Source organism: Ranitomeya imitator, chromosome 6 (assembly GCF_032444005.1).
Source record: "Ranitomeya imitator isolate aRanImi1 chromosome 6, aRanImi1.pri, whole genome shotgun sequence".
Taxonomy (NCBI): domain Eukaryota; kingdom Metazoa; phylum Chordata; class Amphibia; order Anura; family Dendrobatidae; genus Ranitomeya; species Ranitomeya imitator.
In genome coordinates, this window is record NC_091287.1 from 192180551 (window position 1) to 192201954 (window position 21404).

At 42.8% G+C, this 21404-nt stretch overlaps 1 protein-coding gene across 1 annotated transcript in view; it reads right to left on the minus strand.

The window, feature by feature from the left end:
• Positions 1-21404, minus strand: part of SACM1L (SAC1 like phosphatidylinositide phosphatase) — a 458875-nt gene that overhangs the window by 168661 nt on the left and 268810 nt on the right. The window contains exon 12 of the mRNA XM_069730398.1: positions 12888-12967. Coding sequence (XP_069586499.1) covers positions 12888-12967 — 80 coding nt within the window. The remainder of the gene's footprint in view (positions 1-12887; positions 12968-21404) is intronic.

The following is a 21404-nucleotide window of genomic DNA, read 5'->3' on the forward strand; positions in this document are numbered from 1 at the left end:
TCACAGATCCCCGCGATGTCAAAATGTTTCACAGTTACTGATTTGGCAAATGCATTCTTCTCTGTACCACTGCACTTTGACTGTCAGTATCTTTTGTCTTTCACTCACGAAGGTAAACAATACTGTAGGACGGTCCTCCCACAAAGGGGGAAAGAACTCCCCAACCATCTATTCAACAGCGATGGCAGGGATTCTTGAGCAGTGGCAACCACCTCATCCACAGATTGTACTATTACAGTACGTGGATGACCTCTTGCTCTGCTGCCCGGACCAGATGTCTACAGTTTCCTTGCTGTGTTTTTGGCAGAAAAGGGTTGCAGAGTCTCACGTGATTGCAAACAAAAGGTGACATTTTTAGGACATTATATTGCTGAAGGTACAAGACACCTGACTGAAGACAGAAAACAGGCAATACAAATCTCTCTTTACCCAGGTCACACCAGCATCTACGCACTTTTCTAGGTTTGGTGACCTACTGTAGGCCTTGGATAAGGTCTGCTTCACAAATGATGCACCCACTGTATGACTGTTTGCCATCACACCCCTACAATCTCACTCAAGAAGCAATTGACTCCTTCCACTCTCTCAAGCTGCTCATTGTGTCAGACATTCCAAACTATGATCAGCCATTTTTCTTATTTTTCACAGAGCAGGGTGGACATGCTACCGCAGTACTGACACTACAACATGGAAAGAAACAGGGACCGATAGCTTACTACTTAGCACAATTAGACCCTGTGATTAGAGGGTCTTCTACATGTGTACATGCTATAAGAGCTGCTGTATTACTGAAAGGCATGTGAGATCACACTGACTTTTTCTTTTTGACAATTTGTTCCCCCACGTGACATTAATGCCATACTCGTACAAGTTCAACCAAAACAAATTGTCAATGGAGAGACAGATCAGACTTGAATGTGCTCTAATACTAATCCCTGAATATGTCACCCTCAAAAGACATAATGTTCTGAATCCAGCCACTCATGTGCCTGTGGATTCAGAAAAGGGGGAATTGGTGACAGCATTGGCAGGTGGGAAAGAGAACATGACATGATGTTGACATGACGCACGAACATGACTGCATAGGAACTGATGAGTCAGGAGACAGTGGGTTTTACATATGTTCGTGGGAAGAAAAAAACCTGTTCCTAATGCATATTTTGAGGTTTTTTATTTTTGTAGATGGCTCCAGATACCACCAGAATGGGCGACTTTACATTGGATATGCAGTAGTATCCTCACATGAGGTAATCCGAGCTGAACCACTCGCTCCTCACATGTCGGTGCAGGAGGCAGAGTTGAAGGCACTCACTGAGGCGTGTAGAGTTGCTGCAGGTAAAGTCGCTAACAGTTACACAGATTCAAATTGTGCATGGGGAATATCCCATGATTATTGCCCTATCTGAAGAAGCAGAACGTTTCTTACATCAGCCGGTAAGCCCATTAAAAATGCAGAGCTGGTGAAACAATTAGTGGAGGCATTGACGTTATCAGTCCAGGTTGGCATCGTCAAGGTAAAAGCACACACGGACGGTGACTCTGTGGAGGAAAAGGGCAACAGAAGGACAGACGAGGCTGCTAAAGTAGCAGCAAGGCGGCCTAGGGAGCAGTGGACAGTGGCAGGGAGTCAGCGTATTCCAGCCACACTGAGCCTAGATGTCCTGAAATCCCTCCAGCTGCCCAAACAGAGAAGGAACACTGGGAGAATGAGAGCTGAGCTGAACTCAGAAAGAGTATGGGAGAATAAATATAAATCATATATACCAAGATCCCTGCTTCCAATCATGGCGCAAGCAACACAAGATGCCTTCTGGATCGCTCCTGGTTTCAGTTACGCAGCCGCAAAGCTCGTACAGTCATGCCTCATCTGTGCACAGCACAACCCAGGTAAAACAGTAAAAATCCCTAAGAAAGCGACACCCAGGCCTCTCTACCCGTTTCAGAGACTGTAGATTGGCTACATACAGCTACCCAAGGTAGCAGTGTGTGAAAAATATCCTAGTATGTGTAGATCTCTTCTCTGGTTGGCTGGAAGCCTATCTGGTAAAATGTGCAAATACTAAAGCGACTGCAGACAAACTGATGAAAGAACTGATCTGCAGGTATGGTGTCCTAGAAACCATAGACAGCGATAGGGACACACACTTCACGGGAGAAACAATGAGGGAAGTCATGCAGGTCCTGGGAGTACAGCAAGCATATCATGCACCATAAAGACCACAAAGTAGTGGGAAAGTGATGAGACTAAACGGGACACTTAAACTGGAAAATCAAAGGCCATGGCAGACAAAGGAAAGAGCGGGGTAGAGTGTTTGTCTCTTGCACTCTTTTCAGTCACACACACTCCAAATAGAAAGACAGGCTTGTGTCCTTTTGAAGTCCTGTTTAGTAGTTTGCCAGAGGCTGGTCTGTACTTTCCACAGGTGCTACAAATGCAACACAGTGCTATGACAGCCCATGTCTAGGCCTTGCAGAAAAGACTTAATGTGGTGCATAAACATGTGTTTTCATCCATTCGATACTAATGCCAGTGCAGACGTACATCAGCTGAATCCAGGTGATTGGTGGTCATACACAGACACGTGAGAAGGAACCTAGATCCACGGTTTGACGGCCCATTCTAAAGTCCAGCTAACCACATTCACCTCAGTGAAACTTGAGGGAAAGCCCACCTGGATCCATTCCAGTCACTGCAAAAAGATCTTTCCACCAGCAGAATGACGGTTCTCCTAATCACCGTGCTGGCAGTGGTAGGATGTTTGCACCTTACAGAGACACTGGATAAACAAACTTATTCAACATCTTGCTTTTCTTATAAAAGACGCGGAAGGACAAAAACTGCTGGACTGTTGGATCTGTGCACACAGCCCAGTATCTGTAAGGACTATGCTGTACTTAGCCTTACCCCAGGACCCAAGGAAGGTATTAACACCACACTGCATGCACAAGTGAGACTTGGACTCAGATTTTCGCGGTTCCTTAAGGCTCTTAATGAGACTAATACAATATAGAGACTCCTTTTTAAATCCAGCCAATTGGCTTAGCGGCCTAGCGGGATGGATTATTTTTGGTGTTTTACAGACTTGTATGCAAATTTTGTTGCTTTGCTTATTCTTTTATGTAGCCGTAAAAGCGCTAATATATGTATTACCTAAGCTATGGAATAATGTATGTGTAGAAAAAAAAAACCCTAAGGCTGAACCTTCTGTAGTATATCATAGGCCCCGTATGGCCACTGTTGACGGGGGAGGTGAGTGTCCACACTGAGGGTGGATGGGTGAAGAAGGTAGGAAGTCCCCTTGTGGGTATTAGACCCATGAGACAGGAGCTCCTTTGTGGATATCAGATGACCCCGTGACAGAGGTTATACCATTTACAAAAGGGGGAAATTGATATAGAATGGTTAATAGTTTGCCTTTAAGTGCCTTTTGCCTTTAATTGTTAGAATTTCTAGAATCTGTTGTTGTCATAGTCTGCTAGTCTCCTTTCCACTCCTTATCATGTATGTTCCCAATAGTCAGTCACAACATGCTCTGGGTACGTTAGAGAATAAAGGTCAGTATGACCCTGGGTGATGGTGGGGGCTACATGAATTGCATTAAGGTTGTAAATGGTATAAAATATTGCCTCTTGCTCTATTACTTCAGATAAAAGTGACTTGCTCACAGGATATGTGTGAGGTGTCTTTTTGTCTCCAAGCGCGCTTGTAAAATGACGGGCGTAACTCCACAATTTGGTCTCACTGGTGATCTGTCAGCTGACATTTGGGTCAGAACGAAAACAGCTACAACAATACTATATACAGGAGGAGATGACCGGTATACACTATATACAGGAGCAGATGACCTACAGGTATATACTATATACAGGAGGAGATGACATACAGGTATATGCTATATATAGAAGATGACATACAGGTATATACTATATACAGGAGATGACACACAGATATATACTATATACAGGGGAGAGGACACAGGTGTATACTATATACAGGAGGAGATGACATACAGGTATATACTATATATAGGAGGAGATGACATACAGGTATATACTATATAGAGGGGAGATGACACACAGCAGGTATATACTATATACAGGGGAGATGACATACAGGTATATACTATATACAGGAGATGACATACAGGTGTATACTATATATAAGGGAGATGACAAACATGTATATACTGAGGTGAAAATGAAAGGTGTGAGGTGAAAATGAAAAGGTGTGAGTGCAAAATGCGAGGAGTGAGGGAAAATAGTGGAGTGATCGGAAAATGACATTTTGCACTCACATCTTTTCATTTTCACCGCACACCCCTCATTTTCACCTCACATCTCTCATTTTCCCCTCAGTATATACCTGTATGTCATCTCCTGTATATAGTATATACCTGTATGTCATCTCCCCTGTAAATAGTGTATATACCTGCTGTATGTCATCTCCTCCGCTATATTGTATATACCTATGTGTCATTTCCTCCTGTATATAGTATATACCTGTATGTCATCTCCTGTATATAGTATATACCTGTATGTCATCTCCCCTATATATAGCATATACCTGCTGTATGTCATCTCTTCCTCTATATACCTATGTGTCATCTCCTCTTTTATATAGTATATACCTGTATGTCATCTCCTCCTGTATATAGTATATACATGTGTCATTTATTTTTGCTGTGTTTATTTACAATATACGGTAACTATAGGATTAGTAATGGAAAGGTGTCTTATAGACACCTCTCCATTACTAAGCCACGGGCTTGATGTCACAAAAAAATACAAAGCGGACATCAAGCCCACAAATATGAACCCCACTTGCCACCGCTAAAGGGCAAGTGGGAAGAGCCAGGCAAAAAGGGCCAGAAATGGAGCATCTAATAGAGGTGCCTTTTTCTGAGCAGCTGCGGGCTGCTATTTTTAGGCTGGGTGGGGGCCAATATATGTGGCCCCTTACCAGCCTGAGAATACCAGCGTCCAGTTGTCTGCTTTAGCAAGGCAGGTTGCCACGCCTGCTCTCGCTGTTATTAGCAGCAGCAAGCATAGGCTGGTGGGCGACCTCTCTATTCTTGATAATCAGCCTTGCTAATGCTGACAGCTGAGAGTTGCAGCCCCCAGCTGTCAGGATTGTCTGGCTGGTTATCAAAAATACATATTTTTTTTTAATTATTTATTTAGAGTGCAGGCCGATGAATACTCCCATCAGCTGCGCCTGCTCTCCCTGTTATTAGAAGCAGCAGGCATACGCTGATGGGAGCAGTAGTCCCATTAGCCGACGCCAGCGACCGGAGGTAAACTTTTCACCTCCGATCACAGCTGGAGGCTCATACTGTCATTTGACAGTGTGGGAACCGCGGAGGTCTGACCAGCAGTAATGATTTTACCGCAGATGAGAAGCAGTGTTTGCGACGCTGTCATGCACATGACACTGCCACAAACACCTGGTGTTTGGGGGGCCGAACCGAAACACTTCCTGGTGAAGTCCGTGCCCAAACAGTAGGTGTTCGGTAAAGATGCCGAACTTTACTGTTCAGGTTCGTCCATCTCTAGTTAGTGGAGCTTCTTGCTTAATGGTGTTGCAGCCTCTGTGGCCTTTCAGAGGAAGTGTGTATGTACAGTATGTATGTATACATGACAGACCATAAAACACTTAGATTTCACACAGGTGGACTTCGTTTCACTTACCATGTGACTTATGATGGTAATTGCTTGTACCAGACATTTTGAGGCGCTTCATAAATTATTTTTTGATTTAAAAAAAAAAAGTGTTTCTAAAACCCCTGTTATCTAAATGAACTGTTCTGCTTTTTATTTACTTAGTTACAGCAGGTTTTTTTCCTCACTTTTTCTCTTATAGGTTTTCAAACAAAAGGGATGAATACATATGCACATGCCGATTTTTAGTTATTTGATCCCACAAATATGGGAGTGGAGACGCGTCCATATACATCACCTGAATGAGTGGTACGTGACCGCTGAGCACAGGAAGAGCTACAGGCCCGCGGCTGGAACCAGGTGCAGTGCCAGCACCCAGGGCGCACAAGTGGGTGAATATGATGTGTGCGCCAGTTCATGGCCCCCTGCTGCTCCAGGGAGGGGCGGCGACATTTTCAGCACAAAAAAATATGCTGAAAAACTCGGCTTATACACGAGTATATACGGTACTTTGACCATTGTGGGCAAAGATTTCTACTTTAACCTTATCAGTTCACAGGATGTTTCTAAAATGCATCAAGATTATTTAGATATACTTCCGCATACTTCTGATGCAGAATTTTATGGTGAGGACACAGGATAGGCTTTCTTCTGATACCTATTCCATGAAGTCCATATTTGTGCAGGTGTCTCTGTACAATAGAACAATGTACCACAAACTCCAGCTTGCTAAATATTTCTGAAGGTCTTTTGGAGTGAAGAGATGTTTTGCTTTGTCTTTCAGACCTTATCTTGACATCCACTGTTCCTGTTAACTGCCATATCTTAATTACATTTCGAACTGATGAAAGGGCTACTTGAAAAAGCTTTGCTGTCTTCTTATTTATAGCTCTTTTTCTGCTTTGTGGACCTCTATCATTTTCATTTTCAGAGTGATAGGCAGCTACTTAGGAGAACATGGGTTCTGGCATGGCAGCTGTTTTTGGCACAAGATTAGAGGAGACTGGGATTTATAAAGGTGGGAAAATTGCATTACCTGGCCTTTTCTAACGATGATTGTGACTAAAGGTACCGTCACACTGAACGATATCGCTAGCGATCTGTGACGTTGCAGCGTCCTGGCTAGCGATATCGTTCAGTTTGACATGCAGCAGCGATCAGGATCCTGTTGTGATGTCGTTGGTCGCTGCAGAAAGTCCAGCACTTTATTTAGTCGCTGGACTCCCTGCAGACATCGCTGAATCGGCGTGTGTGACGCCGATTCAGCGATGTCTTCACTGGTAACCAGGGTAAACATCGGGTTACTAAGCGCAGGGCCGCGCTTAGTAACCCGATGTTTACCCTGGTTACCATCGTAAAAGTAAAAAAAACAAACACTACATACTTACTTTCTGCTGTCTGTCCCCGGTGCTCTGCTTCTCTGCACTCCTCCTGCATCCTGTGTCAGCGCCGGCCAGCCGGAAAGCAGAGCGGTGACGTCACCGCTCTGCTTTCCGGCCGCTGTGCTCACAGTCAGTGCAGGAAAGCAGAGCGCCAGGGACAGACAGCTGAAGGTAAGTATGTAGTGTTTGTTTTTTTTAACTTTTACGATGGTAACCAGGGTAAACATCGGGTTACTAAGCGCGGCCCTGCGCTTAGTAACCCGATGTTTACCCTGGTTACCGGCATCGTTGGTCGCTGGAGAGCGGTCTGTGTGACAGCTCTCCAGCGACCAAACAGCGACGCTGTAGCGATCGACATCGTTGTCGGTATCGCTGCAGCGTCGCTTAGTGTGAAGGTACCTTATACCATAGCCCTAATAGGCTAATTAAGGTCTTTAAATTTGGTCAAAGTTATCTGAGAACACAAATCTCCAAGGGTGACCAAACTTTGCATCTGACTTTGTTTGAAATTTTTGAACTGTAAAAAATTACAATATTTTTTCCCCCTAAAATATAAAGGACATATGCCATCTTTAACTTTAGGCCTTTTAGAGATAATTTCATCTTCAAATTGCTTACTTGTTCACAACAACAGTTATTTTGACCAGGGGTGTCCAAACTTTTACATGCCATGTACATGATGGGCAAAGGACGAAATTACACTGATTGACAAGGTACCCAATCCTAAAACATGTTTTAAGGTATTTAAAATTGGATCTGTTGGTGTCTGGAAGCAAAGTAATAGTAACCTAAGGTTTTCTGAACCTGTAAAAGGGAACCTGTAAGGTACATCAACCATTGGAAACCACTGTTACAGTTATATATGTCCTGATAGCAGCATTTCAATAAAATCCTTGAAGTTCAAAGCGAATGTTTCGGTTTATTACAAAAAAAAAATCTTATGTACATGGGCCAGGAATAGTATGGCTGGCTGTCACTTCCACCAGACGACTACTGCCTTGGATCCTCTCATTATACCCATTCAGCATTAACCCCTTCATGACCGGGGGATTTTTCGTTTTTCTGTGTTCGTTTTTCGCTCTCCTCCTTCCCAGAGCCATAACGTTTTTATTTTTCCATCAATTTGGCCATGTGAGGGCTTATTTTTTGCGGGACGAGTTGTACTTTTGAACGAGATCATTGGTTTTAGCATGTCGTGTACTAGAAAACGGGAAAAAAATTCCAAGTGCGGTGAAATTGCAAAAAAAAGTGCAATCCCACATTGGTTTTTTGTTTGGCTTTTTTGCTTCGTTCACTAAATGCTAAAAATGACCTGCCATTATGATTCTCCAGGTCAGTACGAGTTCATAGACACCTAACATGACTAGGTTATTTTTTATCTAAGTGGTGAAAAAAAATTCCAAACTTTGCTAAAAAAAAAAAAAAAAAAAAATTGCGCCATTTTCCGATACTCGTAGCGTCTCCATTTTTCATGATCTGGGGTCGGTTGAGGGCTTATTTTTTGCGTGCCGAGATGACTTTTTTAATGATAGCATTTCGGTGCAGATACGTTCTTTTGATCGCCCGTTATTGCATTTTAATGCAATGTCGCGGCGACCAAAAAAACATAATTCTGGCGTTTCGAATTTTTTTCCCGCTACGCTGTTTAGCGATCAGGTAAATACTTTTTTTTAATTGATAGATCGGGCGATTCTGAGCGCGGCGATACCAAATATGCATAGATTTGATATTTTTTTTATTGATTTATTTTGATTGGGGCGAAAGGGGGGTGATTTAAACTTATGTTTTTTTTTATTTTTTTCACATTTTTTTAAACTTTTTTTTTTAACTTTTGCCATGCTTCAATAGCCTCCATGGGAGGCTAGAAGCAGGCACAGCACGATCGCCTCTGCTACATAGCAGCGATCTGCTGATCGCTGCTATGTAGCAGAAATGGAGGTGTGCTGTGAGCGCCGACCACAGGGTGGTGCTCACAGCCACCGGTCATCAGTAACCATAGAGGTCTCAAGGACCTCTATGGTTACAATATACAAGCATCGCCGACCCCCGATCATGTGACGGGGGTCGGCGATGACGTCATTTCCGGCCGCCCGGCCGGAAGCGGTAGTTAAATGCCGCTGTCTGCGTTTGACAGCGGCATTTAACTAGTTAATAGGTGCGGGCAGATCGCGATTCTACCCGCGCCTATTACGGGCACATGTCAGCTGTTCAAAACAGCTGACATGTCCCGGCTTTGATGCGGGCTCACCGCGGAGCCCTGCATCAAAGCAGGGGAGCCGGCATCGGACGGTATAGTACGTCCGATGCCGGTAAGGGGTTAAGGATAGCCTTTACATAATCCATTTCATAGGAAAACCACCAAAACATTACAGATTTTCAGTGGTCCTGCCATGAAAGACTGCATGAACGATTTATTTGATGCCTAGAAAACTTGATTATAGGACAAGGGGCAGAACTTGTCAGGGAAAAGTGACATTCTGCTTCATAAGTCCTTGCGTAATTAAATATATGACAAACTGAAGACAAATTGCCTTTTTAGAAACACAGAAATGTAATAGAATGGAACATCAAATGATGTATTACAGTGCCAACATCAGTATCTTTAATCACTATAATAACAGTTTCCAAAGGGTAGGGGACTTCAGAAGACCATAAAAATATTTTCAATGCTACGAGAGCTCGATCAGAAAGATGGAAAATTGGGCATAACATTTGAGACGCTAACATTTCATAAGTATTTCTCTGGAACATCTGCAAAACTAATAAAGAAGTACAAATTTATTTGTCCTTCATGTTTTCTGGTAAATTGTTTAATACTGTTCTCCTAAAAGTGACCTTGACAGTTTCCAAAAGTGTGGACCTAAAAGTTAGCTCCATTGTCAATACATTTAACCCCTTCATGACCCAGGGTATTTTCGTTTTTGCGTTTTTGTTTTTCGCTCCCCTCCTTCCCAGAGCCATAACTTTATTTTTCCGTCAATATGACCATGTGAGGGCTTATTTTTTGTGGGACAAGTTCTACTTTTGAACGACATCATTGGTTTTAGCATGTCGTGTACTAGAAAACAGGAAAAAAATTCCAAGTGCGGTGAAATTGCAAAAAACTGACCTGCCATTATGATTCTGCAGGTCATTACCTGTTCACAGACACCAAACATGTCTAGACTCTTTTTTATCCAAGTGGTGAAAAAAAATTCCAAACTTTGCTAAAATAAAATAAAATAAAAATTTGCGCAATTTTCTGATACCCGTGGCGTCTCCATTTTTCGCGATCTGGGGTTGGGTGAGGGCTTCTTTTTTGCCCACCGAGCTGACATTTTTAATGATAACACTTTTGTGCAGATACGTTCTTTTGATCGCCCGTTATTGCATTTTAATGCAATGTCGCGGCAACCAAAAGAATAGTAATTCTGGCGTATTGACTTTTTTTTCTCTCGCTATGCCGTTTAGAGATCAGGTTAATCCTTTTTTTCTTTATTGATAGATCAGTCGATTCTGAACGAGGCAATACCAAATATGTGTAGGTTTGATTTTTTTGCTATTTTATTTTGAATGGGGCGAAAGGGGGGTGATTTAAACTTTTATATTTTTTTATTTATTTTTTTCATATTTTTAAAAACTTTTTTTTTTTTTCTTTACTTTTGCCATGTTTCAATAGCCTACATGGGAGGCTAGGAGCTGGCACAAATTGATCGGCTCTGCTACATAGAGTCGATGCTCAGATCGCCTCTATGTAGTAGAATTACAGCATTGCTATGGATAGAGATGAACACCTTGGTCGTCTCAGAAAGCCCTTTGTGAATCAGGGCTGTCACAGGGTCCTTCTCTGATATCACACAATCAACATAGCAAGAGAACAGTGAACAATTCCAAAAGCTTTATTTAGGCAAAAACACGAAAGGTCCATATACGATCCACCACACAAAGGATAAGATAGTCCAGAAGTCGAATGCAGTTCAGTAACCGGATAAATGTCCAAGGAGATGAGAGTTCAATAATCCAGCAGACAGAGGATAAAAAATGGTCCATATGCTTCCCCATCTCTGTGCTGTGTTCACATCATCATTCCACACAAGACTGATCTGTGTCTCACCGCCCTGATTTTTACATGTCTCCCTCCTCATTCACAGGTTAGGTGGGTCTCAGGGGCTCATTGTTTCAACAAGCTAGTTCAATATGTCATTAGCATATTAGCAAACAACATTAGTCACTGACCCTGTGGAGAGATAACAGTACAGGACTGTGGGGCTGATATCAGATGGCAAATAACTAATCCTACAAGAGACCACCATGACAATCAGTCAAATATATACACAAAATGATACCCACATAACCTATCGCACCATCACAAGGGCTACCATCCAATAAAAATTGAAAACCAGATCACAAGAGCCACGAGAATATCAAGGAACCACCTGCTGTATTACAAAGCTAAAGAAGAAAATAACCGGGTACCTCTGGTAGTCACCTACAATCCAAATCTGGAGGTGCTAAGGGGAGCTGCACGGAAATTACAACCTTTACTACAAAAAGATGCCCGATTACAATCCATTTTTCCAGACCCCCCACTACTGTGTTTTAGGCAGCCCCCAAATCTAAGAAGTATCATTGTCAGAAGCTCGCTGTCCTCTCCAACAGCTGCAGGAACCTTTCCTTGCAACCATAAGAAATGTAAAACCTGCCCATTTATAATGACCACGGACAAGATAAAGATCATTAATTCACATCAGGAGTATAAGATACCAGGTACTTTTAGCTGCGTCACTTCTAATGTGGTGTACCTAATTATATGTACTAAATGTCCAACTGGGGGTCTGTATGTTGGGGAGACAGGGCAGAAACTCAGAACAAGGATAAATTCTCACCGCCATCCAATAAAAGAAAAAATAATGGATCTACCTGTGGCCAAACATTTCTGTATGTCTGATCATAGCACCATGGACCTGAAATTACTCGTATTGAAAGGTAATGTCAAATCTCAGAGAGACAAGAGAATCTTTGGAGTATAAATTTATAACAACCTTTGACACCCAGTGCAGGAATGAATGTGTCACATGGATTTATGTCTTTACATCAATTAAGGAACTAAGGAATTTGCCCCTCAGACTGTGTGGGGTAATCATAACAGTACCAGACCCCAATCAGAGGACAACAAAACATTAACTTATTACCTAGGAACTTTACAATATTTATGGACACAACTGGTTATCACTCTCCCATAATGACAGCTCGGTGCGTTGTTGTGTGATTCTTGTGATGACATGTGATTCTTCAGAATTTCTTTTAGTCTATGCCTGATGGCCGGAGTAGTCTCAAAAGCTTGCAATTTGTTACCATCTTTTCAGTTAGCCATTAAAAGGTATCAACCACTGAGGACTCAATTCTAAATATATATTTTTTTATCAACTGGCTAACAAGGTACAAAGATATAAATCTTTCCCGTATCAGCATTGCTATGAGCGTCGACCACAGGGTGGCACTCATAGCAATCCGGCATCAACAACCATAAAGGTCTCAGGGAGACCTCTAATGTCATGCCGATGACCCCCAATGACGTGGCAGGGACCACTGATGCACGCATTTCTGAAAGCATTTAACTAGTTAATTGACGGCGGCGGATCACGATTCTGCCTGCGCCTATTGCGGGCACATGTCAGCTGTTCAAAACAGCTGACATGTCGCGGCTTTGATGAAGGCTCAACGTCGGAGCCCACATCAAATCGGGAGGCTTCTGCCATCAGATGTACTATTCCGTCCGATGGCAGAAAGGGGTTAAAAACAAAACATCTTCTGTTTTATGTGAAAACTACTAAACAGCCATAAATGATGCTGGGATTGTACGATTACCTAACCATTCCATTTCCGAAGCCATCTACCATCTGTGAAAATGTTTGTTCAAGTGGTTTTTCTGATCCTTTTTGGTTAACCTGAAAGAAACAAAAACACAAATGAGTTAATATATTTTGTTAAATGTATATATGGTTATCTGGTCATACCAATACACCACCAATTATAGGCAACCCTTTCACACACACCCCCCTAAGAATGTTTTCACCTTCCTGACCAGGCCAAATTTTACAATTCTGACCAGTGTCACTTTATGTGATAACTCTGGAACAATTCAACCGATCCCAGTGATTATGAGACCGTTTATTCGTGACATATTGTAAAATTTGTTCGCTATGACTTTTTTCATTGATTTGTGAAAACATTGGAAATTTGGTGAAAATCTTTGAATTTTTAAACTTTTAAGGCTGGGTTCACATTGCGTTAATAGCAGCCCGTTCAACACATACGTGAACGGGCTGCTATTAACGCAAGTGCCGGTATTGGCACCACGCTAGCGCAGATAGAGCATCTGCTAGCCCTATCTGCGCTAGCAGTGACGGACCTGGAAACGCTGCAGCCCGCGTCTCGGGGTCTGTCACTCAATGACGGCACATCGATAGCGCACGCCCATTCTGAGCATTCGCTAGCGATGCGTCCGACATTGGAGTTAATGGCGGCGTTAGGGACTACATTACCACCGCGTTATGCTGCGGTGTAACGTAGTCCGTCTAACGGACGCCATTAACACAATGTGAACCTAGCCTAATTCTTATGCTCTTAAACCAGATTGTTATTTCACACAAAATAGGTAATAAATAACATTTTTCACATGTCTACCTTACATTTGCATCATTTTTAAACTTACATTTGTATTTTTTGAGAGAGAGATAGATAGAGAGAGACACTCCAGAATGGAAAATACAGCTACGGGGCATGCTCAATTAAAAAAAAGCGGAATTGATAGCCGGATCCACTCATTTCACCTCACGTTTCATCAGTTTTCCGCAGGATCCGTCGCTGTGCGTTTTTTCGTCAGAGAGAAAAAACGTTCCTCTGTACGTTTTCTCCAGCTGACAGAAAACTAATTTTCGACAGATCCAGAAAAAATAGATGAAACTGGAGGCCATCCGTCGCTAATATAAGTCTATGAGAAAAAACAGATCCTTTATTTGCAAAATTTGACGGTTTGTGCCTGACGGCAAAAACCTGACGTGTGAAAGTAGCCTTAGGAAGTTAGAATGGTTCAAAATTAATAAGCAATTTCTAATTTTTCCAACAAGAATTACAAAACCATTTTTTAGGAACCACATCCCGTTTTAAGTGACTCTCAGGGCCTATATGAAAAAAAAATACCCAAAAGTGACATTCTAAAACCTGCACCCCTCAAAACTACATTCAAGAAGTTTATTGACTAATCAGGTGTCTCACAGGAATTAAAGCGATGTGGAAGGAAAATAAGTTTACTTTTTTCACATTATTTTACTTAAGTCACAAATTTTTTCTGTTTTCACAAGGGCAACAGGAAAAAATGGACCACAAAATTTATAGAGCAATTTCTTCTGGGTACGCAGATACCCCATATGTTAGGGAAAACTCCAGTTTGGGAACATGGCAGGGCTCAGAAAGGATGGAGTGACGTTTTGTAATGCAAACTTTGGTGGAATTATCTGCAGACGCCATGTTGTGTTTGGAGAGCCCCTGATGTGCCTAAACAGTAGAAACTTCCCACAAGTGACCCTATATTGGAAATTATCTAGGATTTTCCCTGTATGCAAATTTTATAATGTGGTGTAGGCTATGTAGAGTGCATCAGGTTGGCGTATGCGAGTTGCATAGAGTGCATCAGGTTGTTATACATGAGTAGTGCAGAGTGCATCAAGTTGGCATACAAGAGTAGTGCAGAGTGCATCAGGTTGGCATATGCGAGTAGTGAAGAGTGCATCAGGTTGGCGTACGTGAGTTGTGCAAGTCAGAAATTAATTTAGTAATTCATAGATGTGTGGTACAGTTTGAAGCATTCTTTTATACACAGGACAGGTTTCTCGGGGCAGGTGTCGCATTAACAAGTTGTGTCCTTTCTTATCCCCTTTCTGTAACATACTTGGCATCTCTTTTGCGACCTTCTCTGCTTTGTGGTTTGAGGGACCTCAGCTGGAAAATGTTGCCTTGGTACAACATGGGCACCTTAATTTCCAGAAATACTGGGCCTTTCCTCTTTCTGATTTCAAATCAAAATTAGAGGCTTGATCACTACCTCCTGGAACTTAAAGAACGTACCAGTCTGACCTGCACATTGTGATAGCATGAAAGAATTGTGCACAGCCAGCTTTTTCTTTTTGCATGGCACTGTAGGGCTGGAAGACTTGATCAGAGAAATCAACTCCTCCTTATTTTTATTAAACCCCAGGACCATGGGCCGTATATGCCACTAGGCACTTGAGGGCACTTGCCTAGGACGCCAGGATGCAGGGGTGACATCTGAGCAAGTTTTATTTATTTTTTTTACAAGTCCAGGGTCCGTGGCAAAATTAGGTGCCTCGGCTTATACTCGGGTCAGCTTATACTCGAGTATATACGGTATGTAAAAAAAAAAAAGACTGGATAATAACACTGGCGCTTACCACCGTAGGGAAAAAAGGAGGTTCAGAAGCAGCTGGCGATTAGAACAGGTTCTGTGTATGTGCCTGTTGAAGAGGCAAAGAGGTTAGTGATAAGGTGATATAATCGCTGCGCTAGTTGAACTAAGGTGGGGATAGAGCAAGAGTGAATAGTACCAAGAATGGACAGAGATAAAATGTGCTAGTACACACTTGCTTGCTAAGGATGATTTAATGTTCGTGGGTCAATCCTGATTAACCCACGCACATTAAATCATCCTTAGCAAGCAAGTGAGTACTAGCACATTTTATCTCTATCCATTCTTGGTACTATTCACTCTTGCTATATCCCCACCTTAGTTCAGCTAGCGCGGCGATTATATCACCTTATCACTATATACGGTATGTAATATACAGTACAGACCGAAAGTTTGGACACACCTCATTTAAAGATTTTTCTGTATTTTCATGACTATGAAAATTGTACATTCACACAGAAGGCATCAAAACTATGAATTAACACATTTGGAATTATATACTTAACAAAAAAGTGTGAAACTGAAAATATGTCTTATATTCTAGGTTCTTCAAAGTAGCCACCTTTTGCTTTGATGACTGCTTTGCACACTCTTGGCATTCTCTTGATGAGCTTCAAGAGGTAGTCACCGGGAATGGTTTTCACTTCACAGGTGTACCCTGTCAGGTTTAATAAGTGTGATTTCTTGCCTTATAAATGGGGTTGGGACAATCAGTTGTGTTGAGCAGAAGTCTGGTGGATACACAGCTTATAGTCCTACTGAATAGACTGTTAGAATTTGTATTATGGCAAGAAAAAAGCAGCTAAGTAAAGAAAAACGAGTGGCCATCATTACTTTAAGAAATGAAGGTCAGTCAGTCCAAAAAATTGGGAAAACTTTGAAAGTGTCCCCAAGTGCAGTGGCAAAAACCATCAAGCACTACAAAGAAACTGGCTCACATGAGGACCACCCCAGGAAAGGAAGACCAAGAGTCACCTCTGCTTCTGAGGATAAGTTTATCTGAGTTACCAGCCTCAGAAATCGCAGGTTAACAGCAGCTCAGATTAGAGACCAGGTCAATGCCACACAGAGTTCTAGCAGCAGACACATCTCTACAACAACTGTTAAGAGGAGACTGTGCAGCAGGCCTTCATGGTAAAATAGCTGCTAGGAAACCACTGCTAAGGACAGGCAACAAGCAGAAGAGACTTGTTTGGGCTAAAGAACACAAGGAATGGACATTAGACCAGTGGAAATCTGTGCTTTGGTCTGATAAGTCCAAATTTGAGATCTTTGGTTCCAACCAACCGTGTCTTTGTGCGACGCAGAAAAGGTGAACGGATGGACTCTACATGCCTTGTTCCCACCATGAAGCATGGAGGAGGAGGTGTGATGGTGTGGGGGTGCTTTGCTGGTGACACTGTTGGGGATTTATTCTAAACTGAACGCATACTGAACCAGCATGGCTACCACAGCATCTTGCAGTGGCATGCTATTCCATCCGGTTTGCGTTTAGTTGGACCATCATTTATTTTTCAACAGGACAATGACCCCAAACACACCTCCAGGCTGTGTAAGGGCTATTTGACCAAGAAGGAGAGTGATGGGGTGCTAAGCCAGATGACTAGGCCTCCACAGTCACCAGACCTGAACCCAATCGAGATGGTTTGGGGTGAGCTGGACTGCAGAGTGAAGGCAAAAGGGCTAACAAGTGCTAAGCATCTCTGGGAACTCCTTCAAGATTGTTACTATCGTTCCTTTGCAACATGCTGTTTACTTGGATCTTTTTGCCTTTACCTAAGAGTGGGGCAAATCATGGATTTGATTAACAAGGTTGTACGCCTGTTTTATCATTACCAATTGATGTCTAAATGCATATTTTTTCAATGACTTTTCCATTTATATTTATGCACTGCACTTTATGTGATAAATAACTTCTGTATCACTGTCTGCACTTTATGCATGTCAATTATAATGTAAATACATGTTCTTACAATGATTAATGATAATAATCATCATAATGATTATAACATTGTAAACTCTTTAAATACCTGGCACTTTCACATGTTAACTGCTTGCGAAACGTTCCTGTTGGGTACCGAAACATCGCTTTCTGGGCTGATTAAATAGCTAATTTTCACTACAAACGGTACGCTGCCTCCAATCTTTATTGATTCCATTATATACAGTGCCTACAAGTAGTATTCAACCCCCTGCAGATTTAGCAGGTTTACACATTTGGAATTAACTTGGCATTGTGACATTTGGACTGTAGATCAGCCTGGAAGTGTGAAATGCACTGCAGCAAAAAAGAATGTTATTTCTTTGTTTATTTTTTTTTTTTTTAAATTGTGAAAAGTCTTTTCAGAGGGTCATTTATTATTCAACCCCTCAACCCACCAGAATTCTGTTTGGTTCCCCTAAAGTATTAAGAAGTAGTTCAGGCACAAAGAACAATGAGCTTCACATGTTTGGATTAATTATCTCTTTTTCCAGCCTTTTCTGACTATTTAAGACCCTCCCCAAACTTGTGAACAGCACTCATACATGGTCAACATGGGAAAGACAAAGGAGCATTCCAAGGCCATCAGAGACAAGATCTTTCCAAGGAGTTGGGCCTACCTGTCTCCACTGTTGGGAGCATCATCCGGAAGTGGAAGGCTTATGGAACTACTGTTAGCCTTCCACGGCCTGGACAGCCTTTGAAAGTTTCCTCCCGTGCCGAGGCCAGGCTTGTCCGAAGAGTCAAGGCTAACCCAAGGACAACAAGGAAGGAGCTCCGGGAAGATCTCATGGCAGTGGGGACATTGGTTTCAGTCAATACCATAAGTAACGTACTCCACCGCAATGGTCTCCGTTCCAGACGAGCCCGTAAGGTACCTTTACTTTCAAAGCGTCATGTCAAGGCTCGTCTACAGTTTGCTCATGATCACTCGGAGGACTCTGAGACTGACTGGTTCAAGATTCTCTGGTCTGATGAGACCAAGATCGAGATCTTTGGTGCCAACCACAAACGTGACGTTTGGAGACTGGATGGCACTGCATACGACCCCAAGAATACCATCCCTACAGTCAAGCATGGTGGTGACAGCATCATGCTGTGGGGCTGTTTCTCAGCCAAGGGGCCTGGCCATCTGGTCCGCATCCATGGGAAGATGGATAGCACGGCCTACCTGGAGATTTTGGCCAAGAACCTCCACTCCTCCATCAAGGATCTTAAGATGGGTCGTCATTTCATCTTCCAACAAGACAACGACCCAAAGCACACAGCCAAGAAAACCAAGGCCTGGTTTAAGAGGCAAAAAATCAAGGTGTTGCAGTGGCCTAGTCAGTCTCCTGACCTTAACCCAATTGAAAACTTGTGGAAGGAGCTCAAGATTAAAGTCCACATGAGACACCCAAAGAACCTAGATAACTTGGAGAAGATCTGCATGGAGCAGTGGGCCAAGATAACTCCAGAGACCTGTGCCGGCCTGATCAGGTCTTATAAAAGACGATTATTAGCTGTAATTGCAAACAAAGGTTATTCCACAAAATATTAAACCTAGGGGTTGAATAATAATTGACCCACACTTTTATGTTTAAAATTTATAAAAATTTAACTGAGCAACATAACTTTTTGGTTTGTAAGATTTATGCATCTGTTAATAAATCCTGCTCTTGTTTGAAGTTTGAAGGCTCTAACTTATTTGCATCTTATTAAACCTGCTAAATCTGCAGGGGGTTGAATACTACTTGTAGGCACTGTAAAATATATATATATATATATATATATATATATATACATATATACATATATATATATATATATATATATACATACATATATATATATATATTATATATATATATATACACACACACACATACACACACACTATATAATTGTCTAAGGGTCACTTCCGTCTGTCTGTCCTTCTGTCACAGTTATTCATTCGCTGATTGGTCTCGGCAGCTGCCTGTCATGGCTGCCGCGACCAATCAGCGAAGGCGACAGTCCAATTAGTCTCTCCCCTACTCCCCTGCACTCACTGCCCGGCGCCGGCTCCGCAATCCCCTCCACTCACCGCTCACACAGGGTTAATGGCAGCGGTAACGGCCCGCGGTGTAACGCACTCCATTACCGCTGCTATTAACCCTGTGTGTCCCCAACTATTTACTATTGATGCTGCCTATGCAGCATCAATAGTAAAAATATGTCATGTTAAAAATAATAAAAAACAACAAAAAACCTGCTATACTCACCATCCGCCTCCTTTCCCGCTCCTCGCCACGCTCCCGGGACCGCTCCATTGCAAGCGGCAGATTCCGGTCCCAGGGCTGGTGTGCGACAAGTACCTGCCGTGACGTCACGGTCATGTGACCGCGACGTCATCATAGGTCCTGCTCACACCAGCCCAGGGACCGGAAGCTGCCGCTTGCAATGGAGCGGTCCCGGGAGCGAGGAACGGGAAAGGTGGCGGATGGTGAGTATAGCAGGACTTCAACGGGCCTTCTGAAGGTGAATATATGTTTATTTTATTTATTTTTTTAAGTCTCTATACTACGTGGCTCTGTGCTGGGCAATATACTACGTAGCTGGGCAATATACTACGTGGCTGGACAATATACTCCGTCGCTGGGCAATATACTACGTGACTGGCCAAATATACTACGTGGCTCTGCTATATACTATGTGGCTGCGCAATATACTACGTGACTGGGCAATATACCGTACTACGTGGCTCTGCTATATACTATGTGGCTGGGCAATATACTACGTCACTGGACAATATGCTACGTGACTGGGCAACAGTATATTGCCCAGCCAAGTAGTATATTGCCCAGCCACTTAGTATATTGCCCAGCCACTTAGTATATTGCCCAGCCACTTAGTATATTGCCCAGCCACTTAGTATATTGCCCAGCCACTTAGTATATTGCCCAGCCACTTAGTATATTGCCCAGCCATGTAGAATATTGCCCAGCCACGTAGAATATTGCCCAGCCACGTAGAATATTGCCCAAACACGTAGTATATTGCCCAGAAACTTAGTATATTGCCCAGTGACGTAGTATACAGCACAGTCACGTAGTATATTGCCCAGTCACGTAGTATATTGCCCAGTCACGTAGTATATTGCCCAGCCACATAGTATATTGCCCAGTCACGTAGTATATTGCCCAGTCACGTAGTATATTGCCCAGTCACGTAGTATATTGCCCAGTCACGTAGTATATTGCCCAGTCACGTAGTATATTGCACAGCCACGTAATACACAGCACAGAGCCACGCAGTATATTGCCCAGCCACATAGTACATTGCCCAATCACGTAGTATACAGCACAGACACGTAGTATATTGCCCAGCCAGGTAGTATACTGCCCAGTCACGTATGTAACAGGTTAAAAAATAAAAGAAACATACTCACCATCCGAAGAGCCCGTTGTAGTTCCGGCGCTTGTGAGCGGTGTCCGGTCCCAGGATTGGTATGAGCGCAGGACCTTCCATGACGTCGCGGTCACATGACCGTGACATCATGGAAGGTCCTTCTCCCATAGACTCTTTGGAAGCGGAACCTGCCGCTTGCAGTGCCGAGGAGAGGACGCGACGGCGGAAGATGAGAATAAGGTTTGTTTTATTTATTATTATTATTTTTAACATTAGATCGTACGCATACGCAGCATCAAGAGTAAAAAGTTGGGGACACAAAGGGTTAATAGCGGCGGTAACAGAGTGTGTCACCCGCGGCATAACGCGGTCCGTTACCGCCGGCATTAACCCTGTGTTAGCGGTGACCGGAGGGGAGTATGCGGGTAACAGGCACTGACTGCGAGGAGTAAGGAGCGGCCATTTTCTTATGGAATGTGCCCGTCGCTGATTGGTCGCGGCAGCCATGACAGGCAGCTGCCGAGACCAATCAGCAAATTAATAACCGTGA